Genomic DNA, 19,176 nt, shown 5'->3' with positions numbered 1-19,176 from the left:
AAAATTTTATCCAAATTTAAACCTCTTAAATTTCTTTACCACAAGGCATAGAGAACGCATGATGGTTTTTTCTTGATTTGCCCATGTAAATTGGAAATGGATAACCTAATACATGTGTGTGATATAAAAGTAGTATATCATGTTCTATCACTGGACGTTATCCCTTCCCTTTTCTGCAAAGGTACTATTGGCTGGAAGAAAAACATTTTGGTAGCTTTGTATGACAGTAGTCTTTCCCTATATAGTTTTTCTATAAAAACTGGTTTTATAATCATGAGTGGAAAAAGGGCAGGTTGAATCAAGGTGAATGAATCTTAAATTGAGCACACCCTGCCTGCCATCGCTGTTCCTTCAACTGAGTGCTGCACATCATGGGCTCTGTCTGTGAGAGAAAAATCCCGGTGCTTGGTGTCCTTGCATGACATGGAGTTTTGCATGTAGATCGATTTAAAATGTACCTCTTGTTTACAATAATTTGCATAATTTTGAAGATAATGTTGCCAAACTTTGGAAATGTTAATGTTCAAACTGAAAATCTCCACTACATGTAACTTTCTTCCTCTGGATCAGTACGTGGCTTATAATCCCAGCCAGTGGTTTGATCTGTTCCAGTGTCAACTGCCATGTGCTCTGCTTCAAGGGGGAACTAGTCTTTTGTGAATTTTTTTGTACATAAGTTATTTGTTACAAATATTTTAGCAAATGCTTTCTATTTCTCTTGCTTGTGCATATCTTGGCTGGCGTTACAGAAAAATAGTGCAAACATTATTTCCTTACTGGGGAATGAGGGTTTTTTCTTTTTCCTTTTTTTTTTTTTTTAGTTTGTGTGTGGGGGTGGGTAGGGGAGGGGTGGTTTATGTTGAATGTTTAGTTTTTCTTCTGCATGATACGTCATGTTGTGGGATCTTTAGAAAACTTCATACTGTATGAATAAGAAAATAAAATATTTGAAACTTGCTTGAATGTATTCAGTGGTCTTTGGTGGGCTTCCAGAGCCATAAGATGTATTTTTTTCCCCATTCTCTTAGATTTTTAAAAAACTCTGATAAAGTGATGTTTGATCTTCCCCTACAAGCCATGAAATCTGCTTTGTCACTGAGTAAAAGAAAAAGTCATTACAAAACCTTTAGGACTCCACCCCCACCTTACACCCCTGATCTCATCCTTTATCCTGCTCTATTCTTTTTTCCTTTTTCCAAAACATTTATCCTTTCCTGACATAATTATGTATTTTGTCTTCCCTGGCTATTGAATAAAACGAATGAAAACTCCACAAGTGATTTGTCTCTAGTTCACTGATAGCTCCAATTGTCCAGAATACTACTTAGCTCTAGGGTTTACTCAGTAAATATTAAATGAATATGTGATACTGTTTACACAGGTTGTGATTTTATAATAAATGCTATTCAGCACTTTGTTACTCTACATAAAAAATAAACGTTAGTAGTTTTTGAGACTTTTCACTCATTCAGCAACTGTATAGAGTCCCTACTACATGTCTAGCACTGTAATAGGCACTGGATAGGTAAATAACATCCTTGGCCCAAATGACTTATGGGACATTGGGGATATTTTATACACAGAACACCCCTATTGTCAGGTATGCACTAGTTATGACACTGGATTCTGTAGCTCCTTCAAGTATCCTAGGAGTATAGGTTCCTTTAAGCCTAAGCAAGTAGATAAATTTAAGCCTTAGATATCTTTTTTTTTAACCTAATTATAACTAAGTCTTAAGAGTAGGCAAGTGAATTCTAGAGTGAAAATGACCCAGAGTAGGAGAAAATATTCACAAACCACATGTGATAAACGGAAAGAACTACAACTCAACAAAAATAAACTGATTAAAATGACAAAGGACTTGAACAGATATCACTGCAAAGGAGATACACAAATAGACTGACTGTAAGCAAGCACATGAAAAAATGCTCAGTGTCACTATTCATTAGAAAAATGCAAATTAAAGCCACAGTGAGATACGCAACATCCATTAGGATGGACTATTACCAAAACCCCCCCCCCCACAAAATAACATGTTGGGAAGGATGTGGTGGAAAAATTGGAACTCTTGTGCACTGCTGGTGGGAATGTAAAATGGTGCAGCCACTGTGGATCGTGGGTGGTATGGGGGTTCCTCAAAATATTAAACCGTTTCCATGTGATCCAGCAATTTCATTTCTGGGTATATAACCAAAAGTGAAATCAGGGACTCAGAGATTTTGTATACCCATGTTCACAGCAGTATTATTCTCAATAGCCAAAAGGTGGAAACAACCCAAGTGTCCATCAACAGGTGAATGGATAAACAAAATTTCTGACTGCTTTCATTAAATGCTATTTGAAAAATAAAACTCTTTCCCTCATATCAACCTTATGAGGTAGGCCTTCAATTTTAAAAGCTGCAAAACATGTATGAAGATTAGCTTGTATTGGTTCATATAGCATAGCCAAAACCGCTGCTTATAACCTGACTCTAAAATAGCCACACACTACCTGGTATTAAACTGAGCCACAGGGTCGGCCCTCTACTTGCTCTTTTTAACATTAGCCTAACTGCTTTGCAAATGTGATCTGACTTCCTAAATTCCCTATTCTTTACAAAGAAAACAACAAAGAATGAAACTGCTGTTACCCAGGATGAGGTTGCAAATGGCAGTTCTTGCCATCTTGATGTTTTGGAAAGAGCCAAGAATGTGAACTTTCCTGAAAGATAAAATGAGACAAGTTACCAACAAAAAGCATTTCCTTACCTAAGTCCTGTCCAAAAACCAGAAAATCATGACAGATCCAGGTTCCTAAATGAAGGTGGTGGTGATGGTTGCACAACTTTGTAAATATACTAAAACCACCTTTTAAAAGAGTGAATTTTATGGTATGTGGGATTTTATGGTATACCACCATAAAAATTATTAGGACAAAAATGAAAAACGAAAGTTCTTTAAGATTCCTGGTTAATAATGGCTACCATCCAGTAAGTGCCTTTTATGTGCTAGGGGTCTGTATACATGTTCTCACTTAATCCTTGCATGAGCTTTATTAGGTAGATGTTATTCCCATTTTACAGATGAGGAAAGAAGTTTCTGAGAAATCAAGAAACCCACCCAAGACTACACACTGGTAGAATGGGTTACTTAATACCCAGAAATGCAAGTAATATTGTACTTAATTACAACACATTTGGGTTTCATCTGCAAATCTTTCCAGAGATTATCTAAACTTCTTCAGTACTCTGAGGATCATCCAGACCCCTTTAACAGGATTCCTTATTGAATGATTCAGATAAGATAGACAATACAGAATTTTGCTTTTTGGAGTTCATCTTCTAAAATGTTTTCACTGTGCCTTCTATAATAGTGACCAGTTAAATCCTCTACCTTCAACATTGCTTTAACTAAAACCCAGCTCTCAAGTGGTGGCCAGTTTTTCCTCCACAAACCATGTACCACTGGGCCTGGAGGAGGTGCTCCTTATGCCACATCCAAACCACTTGCTTTCTGCCCTCCTCCCTAGAATCGATTCAGCTTTGAATCTGGTCCCTTCAGACCACATCACCTACTACCACACCTTGCTGCAATCCTTAGCTGCCCCTGTGGGTCATCCTTGAACACTTAACTGACTTACTATCTTTCTCTGACTACTCTCATCACAATGCTTGATAATTTCAGTATACACAAAGATGAAAATTCCAATACCCTAGCCTCTTGGGTCCTTGATATCCTTTATACCAATATTGGACCTTGTTTTCCACCCTACTCCAGCCTCTCACTTCAAGGTCACACTCTGAACTTGGTCATTACCAAAAACTACAACCCCTCCACAATATCTATGTCAAACTAGAGTAGGAGAAGGGGTGAAAGAAAGCTAAATTCTCATCTTTCACGGTAGAAAGTCAACAGTGAATCTGAAAAATAAATCAAGAGCTGTATATAAACAAGATATTTGGAAATACAGAGATAAACTAGCAAAAAGTTGAAATTGGTTCCTCTGAGGAGTGTGAAATGGAGCAGAAACTTTTGGCTTTTTAGACTGTGTATGTCTCACTTTGATAAAAATAAAATTATTTAATATAGAGCATGAGAGAAGAGGAAATACAGACAAGAACAGATAAAGTGTGAGTAGTTTTGCTACTAAAAGAACCAAACTAATGGGGCAAGTTGGAAAGGAACGTAAGTTTCAAGACATTGGCAACATATTATTTCCCATTTGGTGTACTGAATATATCTGGAACTAAATGTTTTTAGTTTTATATCTTGCTCACATTATACTGTACTTTGCCAGGTTATTAGCTAATCATCAAAAGTAACATTTATAGGTGCGCAATAGTCCATCTTATGGCTATAACATAATTAATGGCTACATCACAATTAATATAAATTGTTAAACATGTGCACTTACAATTTAGCCTATTTACAGCAAAATCAGACAGTACATCGCTTTAATTTTTAGTTTGTAATTCAGTTTGTAAGAAAAACACAAAAGATATAAAAGATAATTTAACAGCAACATTATTCATAATAGCCCCAAAATGAAAACAACCCACGTGTCCAACTGTAAATGGATAAACAAAGTGCAACATATCCATGCAAAGGAACGGTACTTGGCAATAAAAAAGAACTACTTATATGCCTAATAGAATGGAGAGACGAAAAGCAAGCTAATTAAAAGAAGCCATACACCAAAGCCTGCATACTGTGTCTTTCCATTTATATGAATCTCTAGAAAAAGCAAAATCGTAGTGTCAGGAAGTAGAGCAGTGGTTACCTGTGAACAGGACGGGGGAAGGTGACTGACTGCAAAGATACACAAGGGAACTTTCAGGGTGATGGAACTATGTGAGCACGGTGGAACTTCAGGACTATACAACATTTGCCAAAAACTCATTGAACTGAATACTTACAACAGGGAAATTTTATTATATGTAAATTATGCCACAATAAAGAAAGCTGTTAAAAAAATTAGTACATTTTAAGTCAACATTTACAATGTACATATAAAAATCAGAAATTTAATGACACACTAACCATAATTTCATCAGCAAATTAGTTACATTTTTGGATTTCTAAACTAACAAAAGCTTTTAGGAAGGAATGTATAAGGTATTTGAAAATGTGTACCTTTCCATGTTTTTGACATTTCCAGTTCAAAAAAGCTTTGCTGATGGCTCCATATTTCTGACTTTAGGGTCAATCCATAAGAGATTAAAAAAAAATACACCTGGCTTCAGGTAAAGAGGGCACCCACATAGTATCATAGTTATCCACAGACTATAAAGAATGTGTGAAATTTAGATTTTAAATAATGATGAGCCCTTCAGTTTAGGGCAAAAATGAGATGATATCAAATGAAATTATTTCTGAATTTAGTCACAGGCAGATCCCTCCTCCTCTCAGTCAACTGCTTCATTTCCCAACTTCCTGGCATTATATAACCTCTGAGCCATCTGCCAGTAAGATCCCCAACCTGGCAACAGAGCAGCCTCAACCTCAGAGACGGATAATCCCAGCTTCACTTCTGACACCCTTATTCTAAGCCCATATCACCTCATTTATGTTTACATATAATTGCTCTCAAGATTTTTAACCCAACGTGAGATACTCACCTTTTTCTAAAGGGCCTTGGGGATATATATATGCAATGGCATGAATTCATCATATACAAGGGTACTTTGAAAAGTTCATGGAAAAATAGAATTAAAAGATACTACAAATCTTTTCATGAACTTTCTGAAGTACCCTCATATATTTTAAAGGAGAGCCTCATGATGGCATCTGAAACACTGACTGTTTGCTTTCCCATACTGATAAAATAAATTCCCCTGAGATACTATTTAAATTTTCATCTGTAATATAATTTCTTTGAATAGTGACTTTAAACATTTCCCTCATTGCTAAATGAAAAAAAAAAGCTATAATTCCTGAAATTTTCTCAACTAACTTAATCTCCTTTCAAAGTAGGTGACTATTCATCCAGAACCATATGCCGACAAAGATTTAGTGGCAACATTATGCATAAAATACGACTGTTATAACATCTTTTTGAAACTAACAGAAGTTCAAATATAAATTATGACAATAACTTTCTCAAAGTCAGATACATACACGTCAGCCAAAACTATCCGCGTCCGTGTCACATTCTCTATGGTGAATTTGGTTTTTCCTCCTTTGCCAGCAATTCTTCCTATTGCCCTTGACAGGTGGTCTCCTTTTAGAGGTTTAACTAAACAAGAAAAGCAAGATCTCAAGAGGCAAGCCAATCCAGTGCACCACCCACTTCCACATAAAATTTAATCATTAAATTTCCCTACTAAAAGACACAAAATACACATCTTTTAAAAAGTTGCTAATAATACAGCTCAGTTGATGTTATTAGAAAATTGAGTCACGACACAATACAAAGTAATACAAAAGGACAGTGTTTCACAGGAAAAGACCATCCACACTCACCATCTGTAATTTCAAAAGACTCAAGGAATAGGTCATCCAACCTGATGAGGGCAAGTGCATCCTATAATATAAAAATAAATACTGTGAAGGCCCTTCCATTTAGATACCTGAGAATGAGTGAAGCAGAAAGCACCATTGAACTAAAATTCACAAATAGTAGAGCTAAAAAACTCAAATTTTTTAAAAATGTCCAATCCATTGAAATGTTCATATTGAATATTTTGCAAGCCCCCATTTCAGATGTCATGAAATCACTCACCTCCACCTGAAACCCGAGAATAAAGGCTTTCACAAAATCAGCTGCTTTTGTCAGAGCACTAACATCTTTTGTGTCTTTACAAGTCTGTTAAAAAAAAAAAAAATAGGTAGAAATTACAGTTGGGAATGAAAAAGAAAATATGCTAACAAAATCATCACCTTTCCCATTATTATAATTTCCTTCACTGCCACCTTTCCCCAGTATATTCTGTATGAAGTACTATCCTTAATTTGAAAATAAAACCTTCCCAGTTCCAGAGCTGGACAGTTTCACTCAAAGACTGTCAAATGACTGACCACACTATCTGACTGATCAAACTCGGTTAACAGCAAGGTCCCCCTGGCACAGCCCAATCACTCACACTCTGTAAGACCTCCATCCTTTGTCCATTCCTTCAACGCCCCCGCTAGTCCTCTTCTCTTCTCCTGCAGGCAGTCTTCCCTGAGAGTCCTGACCTAACCTTCTGACTTCAATTATCATTTATATGCTGATGTTTCCCAAACCAACAACTCCAGTCCTAACTACAGTTGACCCTTGAACAACACAGGTTTGAACTGCACAGGTCCACTTACATGAGGATTTTTTTCAATAAATACTGAACAGTACACTAAAAGTCTATTTTCTCTTCCTTTTGATTTTCTTAACATTTTCTCTTCTCTAGCTTACTTTAAGAATATAGTATATAATTCATATAACATACAAAATGTGTGTCGTTTATGTTATTGGTAATGCTTTTCCGGTCGACAGTAAGCTATTAGTAAAGTGTGGGGGGAGTCAAAAATTATACTCGAATTTTCAACTGTGTGGGTGTCAGCACCCCTAATCCTGTGTTGTTCAAGATTCAACTATACTTGCATGCCCAGTACTGAAGGGGAAACCAAGAATAGTTTAAGCAGTGATTTTGCCCTCAAAGAGTTTGATAATTGAAGAAATAGCAGCTATTCATAAAATGTCTACCAGTGTAAATAACACGCACTAAATAATATGCTTTACACACTATAGCTCTAATCTTCAGGACAACCTTGAGTATTAAGCGCTATGAATACTTTGATATGTGAAGAAACTAAAGTAACAGTACTAAAAAGTGAAAAAGGTAAGATTTGAGCACAGGTCTGATTCCAAAACTGTTTGCACTCTCCCATAAAGATTCATAATCCGGTTGAGAAGACCACATATTTGACAAATTTTTTTTTTTTTTTTTTTTTTTTTTTTTTTTTTTTTTCCTTTTTGAGACCGGCCGCACCGCGCTCAGCCAGTGAGCGCTGTGAGCACACCGGTCATCCCTATATAGGATCCGAGCCCACGGCGGGAGCGCTACTGCACTCCCAGCGCCACACTCTCCCGAGTGCGCCACGGGCTCGGCCCATATTTGACAAATTTTAAACCATATAGGATTGATTGTGTAATGAGAAAGTCTCCTGGACTTCCACATTTAAAACTAGACCTCAGTTCCAATCCTATGTGTGACCTTGGGTAAGTCCCACAAATACTCTAGATCTTAAGTTTTCTCATCTATAAAGTAAGGGGGTCAGAGTGGAAGACCTACTAGCATCAAAATTCACTTATTAGCTTGATGACTTGGACAAAGATACTGAACTTCTTTGACCCTCAGTTTCCACACACCTGCAAGATGGGGGTATATCATCTACCACGTAGGGCTATCCTAAAGACCAAATGATGTGGTGCATGTCAAAGTACCACTATGTGTCTGATATATGGCAGCATCAACAAATGTTAGTGGAATCCAAATTGATGATCCTGCAATGAATAAGAAAGCTAAACACAATAAAGGTTCAAGCATTGAAGAAATGACTGAAAATCGACCTATCATAAAGGAGAAAGAACTTCAGCAAGACCTTGAAAGATGATTGGAACTGAAGTAGGAAGAAAAAGGGAGTATGGAGGAAAGGACCTTTTTCACATAGCAAAGCCACCATGAAGTACGCACATAAAGAAATGGTGAGAGATGAATTTGTGACTTGGTCTCCTACTTGAAAGGCAGGTTCAGCCAAAAACTTAATTTCTATCCTTTAGAGATGTTGAAGATCCCAGGATATCATAATAAAAGCATTATTGCCTGGGAAAATTAAACTGACACTAGCATACAGGATAGAGTGGAGAAAGCAGAGACTTAAAACCATGAAGCAAGGGAAACCCATAAGGAAATAAGAACTCTTGGCCTGAAACCATAAAAGCTTGAATGTGAGTAGCAATGGGAGCAAAGAGGGGTTCTACTGTCACATTCTATGATATTTTAAACTTCAGCTGCTATTTAAATTAATGTCTCTCTTTGTTCCACTATTATTGTCCATTAACAGAGATGAGTCTACACCAGTCCTGACGACGGTATAAGAATCCTCAAAAAGGAAAATATAATTAATTTCGGTCATTGATTCTGGTATAAAATTGGCACCTGGAAAAGGAAACCCAAAGTCAGCTCTAAATGTCTAATTCCCAGACTGACACCATGGAATTAAAAAAAATACATATGCATATGTATGCATGTATATTTTATACTTATTCTTAAAATAGTATTTTTCCCCAAAAGAATGCCATTAAAATATATAGTGCTTATACTGCAACAAGTACTTATGCTCATTATTTAAATACATCTGTCTATGATAATCTCTTTACTCAGCGTTTTCTCAACTCCACACTGAACATAATAAACGACATGCACAGGCATAGCCAATACTTTGGTATGACCTCAGCTTAGGAATTCAATTAATATTTGTGTTGAATATAGATTTTGAGGGCATTTGGGAAGTTCCGATTCACTAGGATATATTAGAAAAATGGAAAAAGGACTGGCCGGTTAGCTCGTTAGGTTAGAGCACAGTGTTGTAACACCAAGGTCAGGATTCAGATCTCCACACTGGCCAGCCACCAAAAAAACCAAACTACAAAAAAACCCCTACAAAAAACCTGGAAGAAAACCATTTAAAAGAATAAGTCCCATTAAGAAAAGTCTATTCATGCCTTTTTATCCCTGTAGAGAAAACCTAGTATACTCGGAAATGATTAATATTCTCCTTACCCTGATTTCTACATTCCTTGATTTCAAGTTAAAGCGTATCTGGAGTCCCAAATGTTCTACGACAGGAGTGAATATCTTCATCCAGTTTTCTTTTAAGGGTGTGTATCTGTTCGCTGGGACTGGAATTTTCCTTGTTTCTTCTTTCCCACTCTGCAATAAAAGAACACATAACTCAGGAGACATGTGGAGGGATGGGGGTGGAGTTGTAAAATAAATGACAGCTGATCCACAAAAAGCTTCCTTTAAATGAACGACTTAAACTTCAGCCTCACGGCAGAAGAGCCCCCCGCAGCTTCAACATCACCCAGAGGCCACCGGTTTGATCTGCTTCTGGCCCCGCCTTGTTCCAGTCCCAGGGTCCCCGCTAGTACCAGAAGCCCATCCCCGGAGAGGGGCGGGAAGACAGGCCTCTTCGCCGGCCGGGCTTCCTCCGTTTCCATACGGGCCGCGTCCTCGCCCTCCCCCGCTGCGGACAGCTGCTCGGCCTGCCGTGAGATCGCCCGCCGGCCACCCTTGCGGGTGACCTGGGTGAAACCATCCTCTGCCCCGGCGCTCCGTGCCTCCATCTCGGCTTCCATCCTCAGGAACCTCCGGCCCGGGCAAACCTTCCACCTGGTGCACGTGCGCTGCTGCACCGCGCAGGCGCACCCCGCAGGAGCGGGCCTTCCCCTTACCGACCTCAGGGCTCCGCCCCCTACTTGTTAGTCCCACGCCGGGGACCTGAAGCAGGATTTGTGTCTGTGCGGGCTGTCCTAAAATATGCCGGATTCTTATGGTCTCCCTCCGGCCGCGCAACTCACAGCCAAAGCATTTTGTAATCTCCAATATGTACGTGTGCGAAAGGCAGTGGGTAAAGGCAATAAACAGATTTGTGCCGTCTGTGGAGAAACATCTTGTGTGATCTCAGGAGCTCATCTGGCATTACTGGAGATAACTAAATCCGACTTGCTGGGGGAAGAGTACGGCAAACAGGAGGGACAAACTGTCCTTTATGTTTGGAGACTGGTTTCCAGGTTAGTATTTCGTTAGGGTCTGGGTTTGGCAGTTGCTGGAGGTGAAACTGGCTTGACCATGTCGGCCTTCGAGAAGCCTCAGATCATCGCCCATATCCAGAAGGGCCTCAACTACACGGTGTTTGACTGTAAGTGGGTGCCTTGCAGCGCCAAATTTGTGACCATGGGCAACTTCGCACGGGGCACCGGCGTCATTCAGCTGTATGAGATCCAGCACGGAGACCTGAAGCTGCTTCGGGAGGTGGGTGTCCGGGTTGAGACGACCCAGTTCCAGGATCAGGACTGCCGTTGGGGGCGAGTGCGGATTCTGGGGTCTGCATTTCTCTTTTCCAAAGTCTTCGCCCAGCGTCTCCCAAAAGCATAGCTCGAGTTGCGTGGAACCAGAGAAGCTGATCGCAGTTGAGGAATGCTTCCGACTTAAAGCCTTTCTTTCGAGCCCTGAATTCTTATTGGCGGGCTAGTACATGCGCGCCCAGCCGGCCCCTTCCTCCACCCCCAGCACAGTCCAGCGCGAGGTCTCTGAAAAGTGAACTTAAGATGTCTTGTCTAAATTCGAGGACCTTTTAGGCAGTTCGCAGTTGTTTGTTAAGAGTCTGTAAGTAGGCCCATGTTAGCAAATGCTTTTTCATGCAAGCGGAGCCAAAGCAAACACCAGGATGCGTGCAGTGTATTTGAAAGAGACAACCTAACACATTTATTCTTTTGACAAGTATCAGTTGAGTGCTTGGTATCAGTTGAGTGCCAGGCATGTGAATGGCAATGTCCCTATCTCATAGAGTTTATTTTCTAGTGGGAGAGAGAGATAATAAGTTAAATAAATCAAACCAACAACGCATACATACAAACGTACATGAGTTCTCCAACACAAAGCAACATGGTTCTCTGAGAGTAAAAAACAGATTTGGGATGAATAGCAGATAGCTAGGCCAAACTAGGAGCAGAGGACTAGATTTCCAAAGAGAACAGGATTGGCTCAGTGATGGGAGAAAGTTTATCTCCTTAAGAAACAGGAGGGGTAAGCAGGAACCAGACGTTGCAAGATCTGTAGGACATTTAAAGGGTTTATGCCTTTTTTTCTAAGAAAAATGGAACATCATTGAAGGGCTTTAAACAGGCTGTGGCAAGATCAGATTTACAAGTTTCGTAAAGGTCACTAGTGAGAATTAGAAAATAATAACTAGCATTTTTATAGCTGCTTACAATTTTTAAAATGTCTTGATTTGGGTTGCCTGAATAAAATGATCAGTTATAATCAGGTGTGTAGGGTTGTAATAAGACAAGTGCAGGAAAGGTTGAGACTCCAGGGATAAAAAGCTATGGAAAGAGTTGGCTTGGAGGAGGTAGGGGTAAACTGGTAGGTAAAGAATGAATACAATTTGGATAGGCAAAGGTATGGAAGGCCCCATCCCACTTTAAATTTCCCTGAGTGCCTGTTTTCTTGTTTGTTTTCTCTAGCCAGCCACTCAGGGTTTCTAAACATGGCTTGTTCTTTTCCACCTTTCCTATGCTGTTCATCACTTAGCTCCCGGTCACCCGTTGCTATTCCAATGTCTGGTTCAGATTATATGATGTATGAAGCCCTTCCTGATCCCCACACAAAGTGCATTCCTATAGTACTTATTTTCTGTGCCAGAAATATATTCTGTCCCGTTTATCTCTAACTAGATTGTAAGCTCCTGGAGAGTAAGGACAATGCCTTTTTTAAAGTGTGTTTTGTAAGGAGCAGCGACTCAATAAATTACTTGTTAAAAGAATGAGTGAGTGTATGTCTGTAAATAGGGCATAACTTGGGAAATTTTAATATTGATTTACTGATCATTAACTTGTGGTCAGGAGTTTGAACAAATGAAATAGTGGAAAGAAACTTTAATGTGAAGTATTAGGAACAAATGCTAGTTGAAGCTCAACCAGAGAGCATTTGTAAACTTGTGACTTTTAAAAATAAGAATATGTGATTTGTACATATTTCAGGAATATACTTATTCCATCGAGTAAAAAGCTCTTTGTCTCTTCTAGAGATTCTGGAGGATTCTAGCAGTTTTTCAAAAAGTAATTTTGTTTTTTAGCAAAAGTAATATGTGTTCATGATTGAACATTTTGAAAATGCAGATAGGAAAGAAAAAGAAAATACCACCTATAATCTCAACCTGAGGAATAACAACTTTTTATATTTTCATCTGGATTCTTTGAGTCTTCTTTTTTCCTACCATAAATTATCTACTGAGAACCACTATTTCTAGATATTGTGCTAAATAAGGACCGAAGTTATTTGACAGGTGAATTCCTTCTCCTGAAGAGTCTATTCTCTAAAAAGAGGGTAAAACAAATACAAGAACACTTTAAGAACTTACAGTGTATTTAGCAGTGATGGTACAATGGAAAAGAATATGACAGGTTCAGTGATTCTCACCTCGTGCTGTGCATCAGGATCACCTGAGTGTGTTTTGTTGTGCATATTTTAAAATATTCATGCCTTGGTTCCACTCCTACAAATTCGGACCCAGTTGTATTCTGTTGCATCTGAACTAGAATAAGGTCTGGACATGAGTATTATTTTTAAACTTCTTTCAGTTGATTTTAATGAGTCCCAAGGTTGAGAACCATTGGGCTAGATGGATTATTATTATTATTAAAAAATTATGAAACAGGGCCAGCCCGTGGCTCACTTGGGAGAGTGTGGTGCTGATAACACCAAGACCACAGGTTCAGATCCTTATATAGGGATGGCCGGTTGGCTCACTTGGGAGAGAGTGGTGCTGACAACACCAAGTCAAGGGTTAAGATCCCCTTACCGGTCATCTTTAAAAAAAAAATTATGAAACATACTTGATTTATCATCATAGAACCACCCCAATTTGTATGCTCCAAAGCCCATGCATCTAAGATAAAAACTTGTGAAGGTAGCAAATTGGTCTTTGTTGATGTCTTCCTTATTTCCTTGCTAAAAGGAAAGATAAGGAACAGGGCCTCCAGGTACAGTTGGGCAGTTTGTTTTACCACATGAAGGTGTCTGAGTGTTCAAGTAGGAGCTGACATCTTTTTCCTTCATCAAACTGGATGTATGAGACTTCATTAGCCTATAAAGGGCAACTTTTTTCTAATTGGTACAAGGGTACCATATGAACTAGGGATGGACCTCAAAAATGGAATCATAGTTGTGGATATTTATAGTATAAAAATTAGTAATAAGCTAATAAAGTTCTGCCTTTTGGCCTCTGTGCTTCTGAATTCACTGCTTGTTAGCATTTGGTTGACTAAACCTTTTAATGTTAATTAAGTAGTGCCAGGATGTGGAGGAGGAAATACTGACAAGCTGTACTAGACCCACCCACAGACAGGACAAAAATAGCTCTCACAGGAATGATTGATCATGGTCTTCTTCAATCATGTTAACTTGTTATTGTAGCAAAAGAAACCAATAGCTAGGTCAATTATGATTACTGACAGTCATTTTCAGTGTCACACAGCAAAAATTATTAATATATACTAATTTTCTTGGTGGAACAATTTTCACAAAGTTGATCTTTATTTTTTTTTTTAACCAATCAGTTTTCTAGTGAAAAAATTTTTAAGTTATCATTGAATTCTGTTCATATTTTCTTTTCCATAGATAAATATTTAACAGGGACAGAGAGGAAGCCCTTTTGTGAATTATAAAAGACTAGCTTTAGTAGTGTCCCCTCTTAATTTAGCTACTATTGTGATTTCCATGAATGTCTGAGAAAGGAGAAAACACGCCTGCTTTTATAAGTCCATTTGCCAGCACAGCTCAGCCCTTCTGAGCAAAGTGCAGTTCTTGCTGCATGAAGATGTTAATATGTGAGTTTATTTTAAAAGTTTGTGTATTTGCAGTTTAATTTGATCTTGCACAACAGACCACCAGTATCTATAAATCCATTTATGTTTCTTCACTACAAGGAGAAAAGAGGACATGAGGGCAGCATATCACCGTGTTTTATACCTTGTAAAGATATGAATGACGGTTAAAAACTGAAGGACAGAAATGTGAAAGTAGGTTTAATTCATGCCTGTACCATTTAACTCATCAGTGCATTTCAGAATTGGAACATTTCTTTGGTACTTCTAATGACTCTTGGGTTTACTGAATGGGGGCTACATAATAAAATGTTTATTTAATTGATTTATGTATTTTAATACAAAAAGCTTGGAGTCTATCTAGCTTTGGGGACCTTAGGCAAGTCTTCAGTCCCCTGAACCTGCTTCCTCATCTTGAAAATGGTGTTCCAAAATTGTTGTATGTGTTAAAAAGGGAAGAGATGGTCTAGTCTGGAAGAACATCTAGAATAGTGTCTGATATGAAGGTGTTCTGTATATGGACGCTGTTTTTTGATTGCATGTAAATGATGGAAACTATACGGTTTGTCAGAGCCCTGGTATGTGAAAACGTGGTGGGAGAAAAGGGAGAAAAAGGAAAGTGAACTCCACCATCGCTATCTCTTTCCCCAGTGTTAGAGCTAAGAGATTAATAGATGTTCATTTGTACCTTCATTCAGAAAATGTTGAGCACCTAGTGGGTGTTAAGCAAATTAGACAAGGTCCTACTCTCATGGTGCTCACATTCTAGAAAGGGAGGAGACAGATAATTGAATAAGTAAAATAATTTTGTTGATGAATGCAATAAAGAAGATTAAACAGGGTGAGTGACGGTGATTTGGGGGTTCCACTTCAGATCGGAGGGCCAGGGAAGGCCTCTTTGAGGAGGTGGCATTTGAAATGAAATCTTAATGAGGAGAAGGAGGTAGGCCTAATGATGGGAGAAGAGCAGTCCAAGCTGCTCTTATATATGAGGACTCAGATAGGAACTGATATTTGGTTTGTAAACTCCTTGAGGAAATGACCAATCTCATTCATCTTTGTATCCTCTTTTGTCTAGTTCAGTGACTTGCATATAGTAGGAACTCGTTAAATGTTGAATGTTACATGAGTTGGGCAAATCTGTAAAGCTCTAGCCTTCTATCTCCTTCTATAGCAGGAGGGTATTGTATTAGATTTTCTCCAAGGACCCTTTGGGTGATATGGTCTTCTTCACTTGATTTCCATAATAAACCCCATATCTTAAAGTGTACATTGGTATGTGGTTATTTTACTAAAGTGACTACGTACAATACTTGGAGCAGTAGCCTTTTAAATTAAAGAAACCTTAAAAGATTGACTAATCCATACTAACAGCAGTGCCTTGGTACACACAGGCTTATAAATCTCTATGCATTGGAAAGGTCCCAGAGAAAGTGGGACAAAACATCTTCAGTTTATAGGGTTCTGCAGGGAAAACTATAACAGACACTTAAACATTTTTGTTCCTGTGGCCATCTGGAAAGAATATCTTCATTTTATTCTCATTTCTACTGAGGATCATAAAGAATACCACATTAAATGCTGAAACTTTCATATTGCAAACCATTGGAGGTGGTAGAGTTGTTAGCATTTGAATGTCTCATTAGTGATATGAGAGGAAAGAGGAAAAGCAAATTAAAACTCCTTTTTGACAGTTATATACTTCTAAACTATAGAAAGATGACTAAAGGAAAGAAATCATTTTATCAGAAAATGTTTTAATTGCCTTTTATATTATGTGTCTTATTTAAATCCCATAATAGAGCCTTAAATATTGTGTATTATAAATAACTGCTTACATAAATAATGTATCCTCTCTTCTTCCCTTCTATCAAGATTGAAAAGGCCAAACCCATTAAATGTGGAACATTTGGTGCAACATCTTTACAGCAGAGATATTTAGCTACTGGAGATTTTGATGGAAACCTTCAAATATGGTAAGATTTTTAATCAGTATTCAGACAGATGAAATAAGCAATTTCTTTGATAGTCTTCTTACTCTTTCTCTGAAAGAATTCTAATTTTAAAATGTTTCTTTTTTTCTTTGTGCTGTTTTATCTATAAAAATATGAGAATTATCTTTTAATATATATTTCTAGATTACATATTCAAAATCCATTAAAAAATACCAGTCTAGTTTTCTTTAGATGTTTCAGATCATGTTATCAATACTTATTTTTACACATGCTGTTTGATTCTACATTTTTCTTTTTTTCTTTTTCCGTGTCCGGCAACGGATTGCAACCCTCAGTGTCGCCCCCGCACCGGACCGGGACCGGCAACGGGACCGCAACCCTCGGTGTTGCTCCCGTGCCTCGCCCAGCCAGAGAGTGGGAACTGGTCTGTATGTGGGATCCGAACCCTTGGGCGGGAGCGCCGCCGCGTTTCCCAAGCGGCGCACTATCCAGTGCGCCAACGGGCCGGCCCTGTGATTCTAGCATTTAATGCCTATATTATCGTAGATAAAAGTCTATTCTCCCTCTACCTTTAAGGATACAATATATAACAATGCCCATGAATAACACTAAAAAATTAGATATTAGTTGTTTACATTTCAGCAAGAGATTTGACATTACAGAATGACACACTGAGTTTTTGTTTGTTTTAATTTCTTAATGTAGAACTACCAAATTATTTAAAGTTTGTTGTTTTTGTTTGTATTTTTTGATGCTTTAACTAACATCTCAGCACAACTTAAAAGAAACACATCTGTTGAACAAATCAAGAGAAACCTATTTTGAATGAGCAAAATCACAAATGTGCCAAATGACTTTCATTTTCATGTTTTGCCTAGAGTTATTTCTGCATATTTAGAGTTGAATGAATTGAAATTCCTCTTCAATTGTTTTTCAGGAAAATATATTATATTAATCATTTAAAGTATACAGTCATGTTTTAGAAAGAAACTATCTTCCCTGTATCATGTTTTCTAATATGACCTTTCTTGATTCTCACTTAGAATCTGCTACTTTATAATTAAATTACTTTGATATATTTATTTGTCTTAGAATCATAATATGAAACAGCATGAAGCGATCTTAAGTTCCCCTTGCTTTAACTGCTGAATAAATTCGGTAGCATTTATTCATCAGTTCTTACACTAGCCATGTCACACACTTTCAGAGAAATTGGGAGAGAGGCCAGTCTGAATGTTACTTTTTAAAATAAATATATTTCAGCATAAGAATATACAACAAATATAATTGTTAACCATCTTCCTAGTAGAGTTTCCTAGTGTAATACAAGTATTACAAATTTATTTTCATTGACAAGTCTTATAATTTCATGTGAAAAAAATTATGTTTTGAAGTCCATAAAAATAGTAAAACAGTCCTTTTAAGTAGAACCACAATCCCGTTTAGTCTCTTCATTCTTTTATAATGATGGTACAAAAATAAATGTCTTCTCTGAGCTAGGTTGAACTATCTCAAATTTTTGATTAGTGAGATTTTACTAATGAATCCTGGCCCAGTAATAAGTTGGGATTACATTTTATGAATAGTTGCATTCATTTTGTAAAAAGTATAAATAATTGAAGGAATAAATAAGAGGAATGTGGATAGAAGCTCCAATAGAAAAGCAAAAGAACAAAGAAAAACAAAAAAAAAGAAAAAACTCTGAAAAAGAAAAGCTAAAGAAAAACAAGAAAGTGGGTAATAGGGAGCAAGAAAAGGGGTGTATGAGCATAACGTTGCCAAGCCACTCACCACCAGCCATCTCGTGTAGTCTGAAGCACACATAGTAATTGACACTTTCCTGAATGCCTTTCTGTTAACTAACCTTGAGTTAGACAAACTTCAGCCAAACGGGCTATAATATTTATTGTGACCAGTATGATGATACATTGAAAAATATGTCACTAGATGAAAATTGGTATAGAATTAAATGAGAAAATAACACATTATAAAAGAAGAAATGTGTACAAGGTAAACACTACCCATATTTTATCCTTCAGAAAGGTGTCAAGATCCATCTACCAAGGCCTACTTTGGAAGAATTGTAAATCACTTTGAATTTTCTCTTTTTCTTTGTTTTCGTTTCTGTTTTGTTGTTGTTGCCGCTGGCCGCTACAGGGATCCAAACCCTTGACCTTGGTGTTACAGGGCTGCACTTTTAACCCACTGAGCTAACTGGCCAGGCCTTTCTCTGTACTTAAAGCCGTGGTTGTCGCACTTCAGTGTATCAAATAGTCGGTAGATTTGGGGACCCATCAAAAATCCTGAATTCATTATGTCTTGCGAGACCGTGAATCTGTTTATTAACAAGCACATCCGGTAATTCATTTGCCCCAGTTCTAGATAGAGCATCGTTGAAGAACATTAAGTAAAGTGGTTTCAGGAGGTCAAATTCCAGGTTGAATTATGACAGTTGTTATTGGGGGCTTCAAAGAAGCTGAAGTGGAGAGAAAAATTTAGAAGTAGTGTTACTTAGCATTACTTTCATAGCAAAACCCTTATTTTTAAACAAAAATCTAAGTATGGTGTAAATTCTTAAATTTTAGCAGTACGCTGAAATGTTTGGGACATGTGGCATAAGTAAGAAGCTGTGTTTGTTACTTAGGAATTTGGA

The 19,176-nt window shown here is 37.8% G+C and overlaps 1 protein-coding gene across 1 annotated transcript in view; it reads left to right on the top strand.

Annotated features, from left to right (window-relative positions):
• PPP3R1 (protein phosphatase 3, regulatory subunit B, alpha) overlaps positions 1-19,176 on the top strand; it is a 100,035-nt gene that overhangs the window by 66,687 nt on the left and 14,172 nt on the right. Inside the window, 4 exon segments of the mRNA XM_008577842.1 lie at positions 10,006-10,381; positions 10,698-10,757; positions 10,760-10,993; positions 16,444-16,544. Coding sequence (XP_008576064.1) covers positions 10,006-10,381; positions 10,698-10,757; positions 10,760-10,993; positions 16,444-16,544 — 771 coding nt within the window.

Source organism: Galeopterus variegatus, unplaced genomic scaffold (genome assembly GCF_000696425.1).
Source record: "Galeopterus variegatus unplaced genomic scaffold, G_variegatus-3.0.2 Scaffold1586, whole genome shotgun sequence".
In the NCBI taxonomy this organism is placed as follows: Eukaryota; Metazoa; Chordata; class Mammalia; order Dermoptera; family Cynocephalidae; genus Galeopterus; species Galeopterus variegatus.
Note: the sequence above shows the minus strand (reverse complement) of the source record. Positions and strands in the feature narration are given on the sequence as shown.